This window comes from Tupaia chinensis, unplaced genomic scaffold, assembly GCF_000334495.1.
Source record: "Tupaia chinensis unplaced genomic scaffold, TupChi_1.0 Scaffold000270_2, whole genome shotgun sequence".
NCBI lineage: Eukaryota > Metazoa > Chordata > Mammalia > Scandentia > Tupaiidae > Tupaia > Tupaia belangeri.
The window spans coordinates 3680983-3694273 of NW_006159751.1; the positions used below are offsets into that span (position 1 = coordinate 3680983).

Here is a 13291-nt window from a genome sequence, read left to right on the forward strand (position 1 = left end):
AGAGGAGAAAGAGGAAAAGAGAGATGTTGGCTAATGTATAGGAAATTATAGCCAGATAGAACAAGTTCTAGTTTTCTGTACTACAGTAGCATAACTATAGTAGACAATAATTTATTGTATGTTTCAGAATAACTCAGAATTTTTTAATGTTCTCAACAGAAAAGAATGATAAATTTTCAGAGGTTTAATATGTTAATTAAGAATAACTCAGAATTTTTTAATGTTCTCAACAGAAAAGAATGATAAATTTTCAGAGGTTTAATATGTTAATTAACCATGATTTGATCATTATATGTTCTATTTATGGGCTGACTGAAAAATCATACTGTACTGTATCACTATGTATTCTTTTTTTTTATCTTTTTTTTTTTGAGAGTTTTTTCCTATAGGGCGCGTGTGCTCGCCAGACAGAGAGAAACAGAGAGACAGAAAGCGAGAAATCAACCACCAGGGGCGATGGCCATGCCGCAATCCCTTCTCCTCTGTTCTCCTCTCGGGATCTTGGGCACGCACGAACACGTGCCCGACGTGAGTTTTAAGCCACCAGGTCCGGGACGCGAACCGCGGTCGACTATGTGGGAGTCCAGCGACATAGCCATTACGCTAACTGCTGGTCCCTGTACTCTTAATATGTGCCAATTAAAAATTAAAGCTTGATGAGATTTTAGAGCAACTGTAACTTTCATTTGTTGTTAGTAGACATGTAAAATTAAATAAGCATTTTGGAAAACTTTTAGCAGTTTCCTATGAGGTATAGTCTCAGACATAAAACATATGTCAGAGCCTCATTCATAATAGTTCAACCTGGAAACATATTCAAATATTTATCAATAGGACAATGGATAAAAAATTCATGGTATATTCATGCAATGAAATATTGCTCATCAATAAAAAGAAAAACCTGTTGATAACAATCAACAATATGGATGAATCTGAGAAATATGTTGAGTAAGATAAGCCAGATGCAAAAGAATAGGGGGACCAGCAGTTGGCATAATGGCTATGTCACTGGACTCCCATGTAGTCGACTGCAGTTCAAGTCCCAGACCCGGTGGCTTAAAACTCACACTGAGCATGTGTGTGTGCATGCCCAAAATCCTGAGAGGAGAATGGAGAAGGGATTATGGTGTGGCCATCACCTCTGGAGAGGTGATATCTCGCTTTCTGTCTCTCTGTATCTCTCTTGTCTTTCTGGCAAGCGCATATACACTATAGCAAAAGCCTCCCTCCACAAAAAATTTAAAAAAGGGAGAAGGGGAGCAGAGTGAAGTGAAATATTTCTATGGAATCTAAGTATATTTTCCATTTTGATTGGGGTGACAGTTACACAGGCATATGCAATTACCAAAACCCATTTTAAAAAAATACTTAAATGGGCATTTACATTGATTTTATTTTTCAAACTTTTTTCTAAGTATTTTTACATCATCAATTTGACTTTTTTTTTATTATTTATACACTTAATCACTATACATCATTGAGATTATAAAGAGACTTTACCCAGCATAAAAAATCAACTTGAAGTGAATCAAAGATCTAAACCTAAGTCTGCAAGCTGTAAAACTGTTGATTTTTGGTAATGATGACAAATAGGGGTTCAGGTTCATCTTTCTGCAGGTGGATACCCAGTTTTTCCAGCACCACTTGCTAAAGATGTTTTCCTTTTGCCACTGGGTTGACTGGTACCCTTTGTCAAAGATGAGTTATCTGTATGTTTTGGGGTTTTTTCCTGGGATCTCTACTCTGTTCCATTTGTCCTCATGTCCGTTTTGTGCCAATACCATGATGTTTTGATTATCATAGCTATGTAATATATTTGAGGGCCAGGAAGTGAAATGTTCTCTATTCCATTCTTCTTGCGCAAAGTGGCTTTGGCAATACATGGTCTTTCATTGATTCCAGACAAATTCTGTGATTGCAATTTGACATAGTCTTTCCTTTGCCATACGCTCATTCTTTCTGCCAGGAACCAGTCTTGTTCCCTGTGTCCACTTGGCTCTTGCCTCTTACCTTTCTAAGCTCAAATCTAATTTCTTTGTAGCCTCCTTTGTCATTCTTTTCCAGATTGGTATTAGGCATTCTCTCTTCTGTGTTCAGTAGTACCACGTGACATATCTCTGTTGTAGCAGTTATATTGCATTATAACTAGATACCCTCTGAGATAAATGATTTCGTCTTATTTATGTGTATATCCCTTCAATAGAGACTTCAGTTTTGGGAAGGAGAGAGGAAAGGAGAGGAAAAAGGGAAAGAAGAAAAAGAAGGAAAGGGAAAGAAGTTATCTACCTTCCAGAGCATTTTCGTCCACCTACTGGAAATATTTCTTAAAGTGTATAAGGTTCTGGGGAGCCCACAAATAATAAGCTAATCTTCATTCACTAGGAGGATGCAGGAGATGGACAGATGAGATCTGAATGTCAGCCAGTAGAGTAAATGTGACTTTAGTCCTTCATCTACACAGACTTGGGTATTTTACCCCATAGAAGGCAGACTTAAACATTTAATCTTTGGCCTGTGTGTTCAACTGCAAGTGTCTGCCCAGAAGGTAGGTATGGCAGAGAAGACACCAGAATGCACCTCTGCTGGCAGGCTGGTATCCAAAACAGTGAGAGAACTCAAGAGTCCTTGAGCAAAACATATTGAGTTCATTTTATAAAACTCTCTAGTCAGATAAGACATTCTTCCTTTTTGGGGGGAGTGGGGGAGAAAGTGGGAGGGCCCAGAGAAACTAGAAATGCTTGTCTCATTCTTTCTTATCTGAGGAATTTGAAGAATTGGCATGAGAATGTACCCCTAATGCTCTCTACATTAAGAGCAACCATATGTCTTGGTTAGCCCAGGACTAATCCAGATTCCTTTTATCCCAACATAATAATTAATAGTGTCCCCTTTTATTCTGATAAGTGGACAATACATTATATAGTCATCCTAATTATCTTTTTAAGATAGAACAAGCAAACTTGCATTCAGTATTCTAGGAATGTTCTAAAGCCTTTCATTGAAGGGTTACTCTGTCACTCCACTACTGGATACACCTTTCTAACATTGCCTGTATGTATCTGGTGGGAAACCTCAGTATGGACCCTTGAGCCTATTTGTTTTATGCTCTACCAATGTTTCCCACTTTTGCTAATGCACTTTGTCTTCCCTCTCAATAGGGGGGAAATAGCCCCGCACTAGAATACTTTCAGGGTGGACTGTATTTGACTCACTTTGGTAATTCTCTACACTGCTTTGCATAGCATCATTGCTGAACAGAGTGATGATAACGTAGTTTTAATTTGCTATAGGGCATGTGTGCTTACTGGAGAAAGAGAGACAGAGAGAAAACAAGAGAAAGTGAGAAAGCATCCCCCCAAGGATGGCCATACGACAATCCCTTTTCCTCTTGGGATTTTGGACACACACATATGCACATGCACACACCTAGTGTGTTTTTCACATTGCTGGGTCAGGACTCAAACTTCGTGGTCAACCATGTGGATGCCAGCTGAGTAATCACCATGCCACATGACTGGCCCAATGATATTATTTTTAATGTGGAGTTATTTATAGTTTAAAACATTGATTGCATTCTACTGAACATTTAAGGTCTTCTAGAAAGACCTGACAGGTTCTAAAACTTGCCCTTTCCTTCCCAGTTTCTGACATTCAGAACCCAGTTGTGTCTCTATACTTTCACTAAATTAAGGTTTAGTTCATATACACATTCATCATCCACTCAAATAAAATAATTAGTGTTTTGGTAAGGTAATTTTCTTTAAAATACAAATTCAGGGACACATTTTACTCTCAATCACCCATTTCTCTTATGATGAAAGAAAAGATTACATTTTTACTATAGTCAGCTTACACATGTATTGGGTGTTGATATCATTTTGGAGCTTAGAGAATAGTAAAAGAAAATTATCAACTGAATAGAGCTCTACTATGAGAAAGCAAATGTAATTTATACAATTTAATTAAGGAAAATCCTATTTCAGGAAGAGGAAAGAATGAAGGATAAATTCACGAACTTTGGAACCAGCCAGATGCTTGATACACCCTAAATAGTTTTGTCTTTTTTTTTTTTTTCAGTTTATTTCTTTTTTGAGAGTGAGAGTGAGAAAGAGAGAAAGACGAGCACAGGGTCCCATGCCATGCCACTACCCCCACCTCCAGTCTTCCAAGGCGACAGGATTGTAGGCTCTCACCCAGCGTTTTCGGGCCACAGAACTGAACTCGTGACCTGCCAGTAGGGATCAGCATCACTTGAGCAGCATATCACTGACGTGCCACCAGGCTGCCTGGTTTGCCTTTTGAATCAACTTTTTAGGGGAATGCTTTGGCTTCTAACACAGGAAAAAAAGATGATTAGGTTAGGTCTTTACTATCTTAAAAATAGGTGAACACATTTTCTTCCGGCCCTAAGACCATAGTTCTTATATTACTTTTTCCATAACCAAGTTTAAAAAAAAAAATAATCTTTTCTTAAGAACTCTACATCATATCTTATTTTTTCAGTGATTGCAATATTCTGACATTTGCCCCCAACCCTTTCAGTGAAACACTTTTATTAAGGATACAAATAACCTCCTAATTACTATTAATAAATCTGATAGACTCTTTTTTGCCTTTGTCTTTTTTCCTGTTGATTTTGTGAAGCTTTCATCACTGTTGACCGCACTCTCATTTTCTTTGACACCATTCCCTCTAACTATTCTTACTTCCTCCTTTGCTCCTTAAGATGTCTGGGCTCCTACCATTGTATTCCAGTCTTTTTCTGTTCACGATTTGTCTAAATAATCATGTCCACTTCCACAGCATTCTTTACACTATTTCCCAGACCTTTAATCTGGCTTTATTTCTGTTTTGAATACCAGGGTCCTATTGCCAAGAACTTTAAAAAAAAAAAAAAGAGAGAGAGAGAGAGAGAGATTTTTGTTATAGGGCATGTGCACTCGCTGGAGAAACAGAGAAACAGAAAGCGAGAAATCACCCCTCAGAGGAGACGGCATGCCACAATCCCTTCACCTGCATTCTCTTCTCGAGATTTTGGGCATGCAAATACACACACACATGACTGGCATGGTTTAGGGCACTGGGTCAGGACTCCAGCCACACTCAACTACATGGGAGTCCAGCGACATAACCATTACGCTGGTCTCACCAGAGCTTCTTAGATACTGTACCAGGATGTTCTGTAGGTCCTTCAAGCATAATACCCTCCCTTCCTGACTTCAACAGATGGCATGACAACCCTGCAGATGCTTGAGCAGAAATCTAGTTTCCATCCTCAACTTTTTTGTGACTCTTTCCTCCACGTTTCTGTGAACTACCAAGTTCTATAAATTCTAACTTTAACGAACCTGCCGTTTCTTGATTGTTCGTGGGTGCTAGGTACTATACAAGGTACTTTTTGTTTCCTAAATTTTTCCGAATCCAAATTAATTCCTCTTTTCTATCCCCTCAGCCATTTTTGACACAAGTTATTCAGTAAGTATGTGATAATGTATCATTTTCATTACCAAGAAAACCAGAAACCAGAGAATCATCTTGGCCTTCTCCCTTGTTTTTCTCTCTCAGTCCTCATGGGAAAGAGCCAAATAGAGGGGCAGAGAGAGGGAGAGAAGCATTTTGGACAGAGCCCACACTGCAGTCCCCGCCCAAGCCTCTCCAGCCAGCCTGTTGTCCTGACTTCCTTGTCTATTGCTCATTCTTTCTTTCCGCTCCTACTACCACTGCCTCACTTCCAGCCCTCCTAACTTCTTATCTAGGCTACTAGTATTTTCCTTATTTGTCTGCCTTTATTCTCACTCCACTCCCTCTGTCTCATCCTCTATTACTGCTGCCCATCATCTTTCTCAAATATAAATTTAATCGTGTCATAGTCCACCTTAATCAGTTTTGTCATCATCAAAATAAAAATAAAATTCCTTAATATGGCATTCCAGGAATGTTGTGATTAATATTTGCTTGTAAGACATCTATTTATATACAACTCCAATCTATCAAATTATTCTTTTAAATTATTTATTTATTAAAATTTGACCAGAAAGAGAGATAGAAACTGAGAAAGCAAGCCAACAGATTCAGAACTCAAACTGCAGTCGACCGTGTGGGAGTCTAGTGCCTTAACCACCATGCCACCTGCTGGCCCCCTAAAATGGGACCAGCAGATGGTGTTATGCTTACATCACTGGACTTCCACCCGACTGACTGCAGTTTGAGTCCCGAACCTGGCAACTTGAAATTCATGCCAGTGCATGTGTGCGCATGCCCAAAATCCTGAGAGGAGAATGGAGGTGAAGGGATTGCGGTGTTGCCATCCCCCCCAGGGGGTGATTCCTCACTTTCTGTCTTTCTGTCTCTGCACCCTATAGCAAAAATCTCTCTTAAAAAAAAGTTATTCTTAATTACTAAAAAATGCCAGGATTCTTAACACCTCAATGTCCTTTGATCTGTTTAGAATTATCTCTTTCTCCCTAATTGTGACTCATACTTTAAGACTGCTCAAATGTCATGTACTTTTAAAAGGTTTTTCCTGATACCTACTCTTACTAGGCAGTTGGTGTCACTTCCAGCAAAAGTTTGTGTTTATCTTCATCTTACCACTTATCTCTTCTGTCTTCCCCTCTAGACTGTTAATTCCTTGAATCAAGAACTGTGTTTTGTTTGTAATTTCTCTTTGTGCATAAGAAAAAGGAGAAGAGAGGAAGAGATGGAGTTAAAGAAAGGGGAAAAATAAAGAAAGGAATAAAATAAGTGAATTAATCAGTTCACTAAATAGTGTATTAAATTGCTAGATATTTTGGTCTTGTTTTAATCACCTTCATTTTATTTATTTATCTGTTTATTTATTTATTTGGTTTGCTGTGGGAGTATGTATTGCCAGAGAGAGACACAAGGAAAGAGAAATTGCCCCCAGTGGGGGGATGGCTATGCCACAATCCCGTCTCTTCTTATTCTCCTCCTTTTGCTCATGCACACACTGATGCCCGTGGTGTTTTCTTTCAAGCCACTGGATCTGGGACTCAAACTGCAGTCAGCTATGTGGGATCCAGACACCTTAATCGTCACGCCACCTGCTGGCCCTTGCCTTCGTTTTAAATGAACAAATAAATAATAACTACCTCTGTCTGAATTAATCTGCCTTGCAACAATTGGCCAATGGTGTCAGTGCTAAGGGCTTAAATGTACTAAAATTAACTCAAGATAAATTGCTGCATTTGTTTGTTCTTCTAAAGAAAGGGCTGTACTTAATCTGTTAGCTGCTAATTGCTTTAAATGCTAACAAAAATGCTAAATCAGGCCCAGAAGCACAGTGGCAAAAGAGGAGGGCCCCACCCTGTGATGTTTGGGATTTCGTGGGAGACCTGGGTTTGGTTCTCTGCCCAACCCTGAAAACAGGCTGTGTGCCTATGGTCCTGGCTAAAAAAACTGGGAGGCTGGCAGAAGGAAGGATCACAAGATGGTGAGACACTGTCAAAAATACATCCATCCTGTGTGCTTGTGTGTACACACGTGCACACGTGCTTTCTCTCTCCCACTACATTAATCAGGCCAGCATATGTTTGTGCGTACCCAAAGTCCCAAGAGAAGAATGAAGGAGAAGGGATTGTGGCAGGACCATTCCCCCTGGGAGTGATTTCTCGCTTCCTGTCTCGCTTTCTCTGTCTCCACAACAAGCACACGTGCCTCACAGCATAAAGAGCTCTCTTAAAAATAAAAATAATAATAGTCAGTTGGGGCCAGCTGGTGGCATGGTGGTTGAGGCACTAGACTCCCACATAGCCAACTGTGGTTCAAGTCCCAGACCTGGTGGCTTGTTTTCTCTCTTTATTTCTCTGGCTTTCTCTGGTGAATGCACATGCCCTATAGCAAGTTAAAATAATAATAAATAAAATTAAACAGTTATTTTAAAAAATAAGTTGAAATGCTAAGTCCTTTTCCAGGTTAACACTGAAACGTACTTATGTTGATCTTTTATCCTTATTAAGTATTAATATGTCCATGTTGGTGATTTTTTTGGATATCATATGAACTGTTTTAGTTATCGCTGTAGTTCTTTTAATTCTCCAAACTTCTTTGAAGACAAGGCATAAATCCAATTGTGGTACAGCTATAGAATTTATCCTTATCACCATTCATTTCCATGCTATTTCAAAGAAATTTCTGTTAAAATTAAAAAAAAAAAAACAACACCCTTTTTGTGGAATGTCCATGAAGATAATGCTTCAGTAATATCACCATAGCATATTTTTTGAGATATAATCAAAAAATACTCTTATCTGTGTAAAGGTTGTTTGGTGGTAAAATATTGTTCCTGTTTAACTGATGGCCATTTACTTCATAACTGGGGAAGATCAATGTGAACTTAAGTGTATTTCAGTTCTTAGTTTTTTCTGTTTTAACATATTTCAACAATTTAAATATTTTAACTAGTATATTATTTTCCACCTTGTGCATTGCAGCCAGGGGTTTCAAAAGAAAATCACAAGAAAACACCACACTTTGAAACCACCAATCAAATATGTGCAAAACAATATGCTAGATAAAAGGGGTGGGAATGACTCAGGTTTTCATCAAGTGGCTAGTGATCTTTTATTCTGTATGTGGAATAATGATTTTTGTTGCAGCAAAACAGTTTGCATAGTTTGTCAAGTTCATTATAATAGAATTTTTTATAAATATGATATGTCATTATAATTAAATTTTACATTAGACTAATTTCTGAGGCTAAATTATATAAAATTAATGTCTTTTGGTATATTCTAAGCCTCTTTGCTGTCTAGCATACTTCGTGTGTGTGTTTTTCATCATAGCGCAAACACTCTAAAGATACTGAAGAAAGAAATATGGGACATCATTGTGTCAACTGTGGATTTTGTAAAAATTCCTTCTTACTTGTCTCCTATACCTAATTGATAGCACTTGAACCACCTGCTAGAAACATTGCTGCCAACTTAATCCATGTCTGACTAATAAGATTTAGAAACTTGAACTTTACAAGGAATGCAGACAAAGTGGGAGGGAAAAGAGGATTCTTTTTTGATAGTCAGTTTATGTTAGAAAGGCCAGATAAGATTTTTCACTATCAGAAATTCAAATGTGTTCAGTTTTCTGCTTATATTTTATTAGTTGGCTACTTAGAATAAATAACATATAACAATGCTAAGTAAGAAATTTCTTTGTTACCATTCAAAATACAGATTATACAAGACAGGCTGGAAGTTATTAGTGTTCCTTCAGATACTCAGATCAAGTTAATGGAAGGAAATGCAGGTACTTCCGTAGGTTTTAAGCACATTTAGATTGCCCACTTGAAATGGCAAAAATCCAAGGCTGGACTTCCCTTTGGGGAAAAGTGGATCGGAATGTAATAACAAGTAATTTACATGTAATAGTAAAAAATTTAACAAGCAGCTGGTGCTTGTATTGTGCTGCAGAATGTGTCTCATGTCAGCATTATTGAGCTTTTTAAAGTGGAAGAAATAGGCAATGCTTTTTCAAAATCAGTTATTTTATGGCTCATGCTTCAGAAAACACCTTTTAGTTTAGAAGACCCTCAAACTCTATTTGTTCTTTGAACGTGAGCCTCAGCTTTCTGACTCCCAAGTATTAGTACAGTGAAATAAAAACAAATTCACTTATTAATTAATTTTTTTCTATTGGCTTTGAATCTGGTATTTCACCTTTTTTTTTTTTTTTTAACAGAGCTTCCTTATGGCTGGGAGAAGATAGAGGACCCTCAGTATGGGACATACTATGTTGAGTAAGTTTGTTACCTTCACTAATGTTCTCCCCAACTTTTTTCCCAGCATATGGCTGTAGAGAATACTGGATGCAGCACTTTATGCTTCTGTGACCCTGTTTTCAAGGTTTTCCACTAAGGCAATAAGGAGATGGGGTAGTCAGCATTTACTTCACTGTCCTCGGGGCTTTCAGAAGTTGGATTTGATTTTTTTAGCTGAGAAAAAGAGAAGTTGCCCGGAGGACTAAGAGCTGGAGACACCACCATTACTGCGATTGCCTTTAGAGGGCGAGGTGGTGGATGGGAAATGGAAGTGACGGCTCTAGACTAGATGAACTATCAGGGCCACTTTGACACTACCCCACTGTGCTTGTGGGAGCAACAAGAGGACTTCAAGAGCGTTATGCTTCTATTTCAGGCTATTTCAAACACCTCCATGACAGCTGGGAGCGTGTCACTTTAAGATTTGCCCTGAGTTTGCCTCCATATTATGTATTGCTTGATGAGAACCAGATCATTCCGTTCAAGTTGTGGCCCAAAGTTGTGAAGAGTATGATTAAAAGGCTTGCTCTCTTCTTAAGGAGTTAATCAAGTAAAATTTAATAAGTTTTTGGAGGGATGAAGTGCTTCTTATGCAGCTGTTACAGTTAAATTTAAACATAAATATATATCCGAGAGGGGCACCAAACACCTGCCTGTGTCAGCCAGAGTAATTAGGCTAATGCCAAATCTAATTTTTCTTTCCTGTTTCTTTATTTATCTAATTACTGTCTTGTTACAACCATTGGGATTGCTTTCTTTGCAGATGCTACAAAGAATTTTGACCTCAGGTGTGTAAAAACCAGGCAAATAATTGTATCAGAAACATTACTGTTTGCCTGGAAACTAGGATTCTGAATCTGCTGCCTAGGCAGTGAAGGCAAAATGTTATCATTACCTAGCAAACATGAGAATCTTCTAGCTTTGTGACTGTTTATTATTTTTTCATAACTGTTTGGCATAGACCAGTATCATTTCCTGGTAATTATCCCTAAAGTAAGTATCTCTGACTCCTGTCGTAACTCTCGTCTTTGTCCTGATGTGTAGGTTGTCGAGTCACTGTGATTACAGAGATTTTTGGAATGACTTCTAAAAATCCAACGTGTACCCTAAGGAAAAGACTCAATTAGGTTGACCCTTGGTATATAACCTCACAGTTTCAATATTTTGGTTCCTTTGAAAGGCTATAATTTTATTTCCACTGTGTTATATAATATCTTACTGATAGTGTGATGTGAAAAGTATGCAGCAGCTCTCTTGTTATTTTTTTCCCTGAGCCAAATTAAGTTAAACTAAAGGAAGAAACAACCATTTTTCAAGTCAAAGGGATATTAGGGGGCCAACTGAAAAGATTTTGTGGGATTTTTTTCTTCACCTCATTATTTAGTCTACTTAAATTGGGCTTCCATCAGCCATTATTTGCCATTGACACTGCTGAACATTTCTGAGATAATCATTCTCATTCTCTTTATTATCCACTATAAGTAAATTTGAATACATGGTCAAGAGGTGAAAGTCATTTGTCTGTTACAAAATCTTGAACTGAATGATCTGGTTCCCATTAAGCAAGGATATAATATTGAAGCAACTTTAGGGCAAATTCTGAAGTGACCTGCACCCAGTTGTCATGGAGGTGTTTGACACCGCCTGAATTAGGAGCACCATAGCAGCGGCCACATGATTTTGTGTGATTGTTCCCAGAACGAACTCATCTTCTACGAGGGTAATTTATTGCATTAAGAAAGACATTAGCATGGAGTCAGCTGAGCTGTGGAGTGTGGCTTGATTCCCAGCTTAGTGAGGTTTTGAGTCTGCACCGCAGTAATCTGCACTGAGTTTGCTGATGGGGATAAGAGCCATTGCTTGAATGGCTACTCTTTGGCTCTCCTAGTTTTTCAAACCAGATGGCACAATGATTGCTCTTGGCAGGAGCCTTGAGGTAATAGTACCAACGGCAATGGCAGTTTTTCTTTGTGTCTCTTTCAGAGGAAGAGACTTTGAAATGGATTAATTTATTTTTGAAAATAGAATTTTTTTCAAAAATTTAATGATAGACTTTCTCTAAAAATGCTTAAATAAGGGTACTTTTAAAAGTTTGTGGAAAATGAAATTAGTGTTTATATTGATGCAAAATTTATTTTGCAGGACACCCCCCCCCAGTATATTTAGAAATACTATCTTGATTGTATTGCATTAAATGTCTCAATATACTTAGGTGATAAAGTCAATATATACATCTGCTTACATATCTCAAATCCTTCATAAAAGAATTTGTTGAGATAAATTTTTAAAATCCATATATTAAACACAAAAATTCAATACAGATGATATTCCACATTATATATTACATATTTAATCATGCTTGCTTGCTACTCTTGCTCAATTTTTCTGACAATCTGTAATATTCTCCTTAATTCTCACAGCTAGTTATGTAGAAAACAAAATCTGTTATGAAATAGTAATATTGTGGGTACAAGTACCTATATGAAAAAGAGAATATTTTCACTTTTTTGTATTGTTTTGGTTTTGGGGAATAGTATTTTAATCCATTGGGTTATCGGAAAAGTCATGATGAACTTTTCTATGCTTTTCTATGCAAGAATGCATCATGCTTTTTCCCAGGATCGAACAGATAGTCTAAAGTAACAGGTGCAGTTACTCTCTTTACTATTGATACATCTTATATTCTTTTGTTAAAGAATTTTCAGGAAAGAGATTACTCACGCACATACTTCTCTCCTCTCCCACACATTACCAAGGGCATAAATACAAATTACTTCTTTTTATGTTCTAGTGCTTGGTTGGCAAAATGAGTCATTCTAGCTGATCAGTGTTACAGTGTGCCAGAGTCCTTCCAAAACAGATTTATTCTTTTCTGAGTGTCAATTCTTGGTTGTTGTTGATATTAAAAATATGTAAAATGTCGGTACCTAATTTCTTTAGAGGCTTTTGCATTAGCGCATGTGTATCCACTGGAGAGAGAGAAACAGAGACAGTGAGAAGGAAAGTGGGAGATCACCTCCCAGAAGGATTGGCCATGCCACAATCCTTTCTCCTCCATTCTCCTCTGAGGATTTTGGGCATGCATGAAGACACTCCTGGCATGAGTTTCAAGCTGCTGAGTCCAAGACTCAAACCAGAGTTGGTCATATGAGAGTCCAGCACCCTAACCACTACACCACCTGCTGGTCCCAATATTCTGCCTCTCTAAATGCCGGGGACCAGCCTCGGCATGGGTGGGTTATCTCGACGGAGGCGGCGAAGGTGAACAGAAGACAGAGACCTCGATGCCTTTACATGCACGTCCTTTGCCGGACACCCCTCAGAGATCGCTCTCTGAGGAGTGACAACTGCTAGGAATCATTGTGCCTTTTTATTGAAAATGTGATACATGCAAGTAAGTGGGTGAGGGGCAGTAAAAGATTTACTCTAAGGAATAGAGTATACAAAGCATGGAAGCAATAATTATAAAACATGCTGTTTGTCTTGTCAGATTAGGTAAAAATCAATCACAGTTTT

General features: G+C 38.0%; 1 protein-coding gene across 6 annotated transcripts in view; it reads left to right on the plus strand.

Moving 5' to 3' along the window:
• The window catches only part of MAGI3 (membrane associated guanylate kinase, WW and PDZ domain containing 3), a 302211-nt gene that overhangs the window by 199417 nt on the left and 89503 nt on the right, over positions 1–13291 (plus strand). For all 6 annotated transcript variants that reach the window (XM_014588240.2, XM_014588239.2, XM_006149615.3 and 3 more), the window contains exon 7: positions 9697–9754. In XM_014588240.2, the coding sequence (XP_014443726.1) occupies positions 9697–9754 (58 nt within the window). The remainder of the gene's footprint in view (positions 1–9696; positions 9755–13291) is intronic.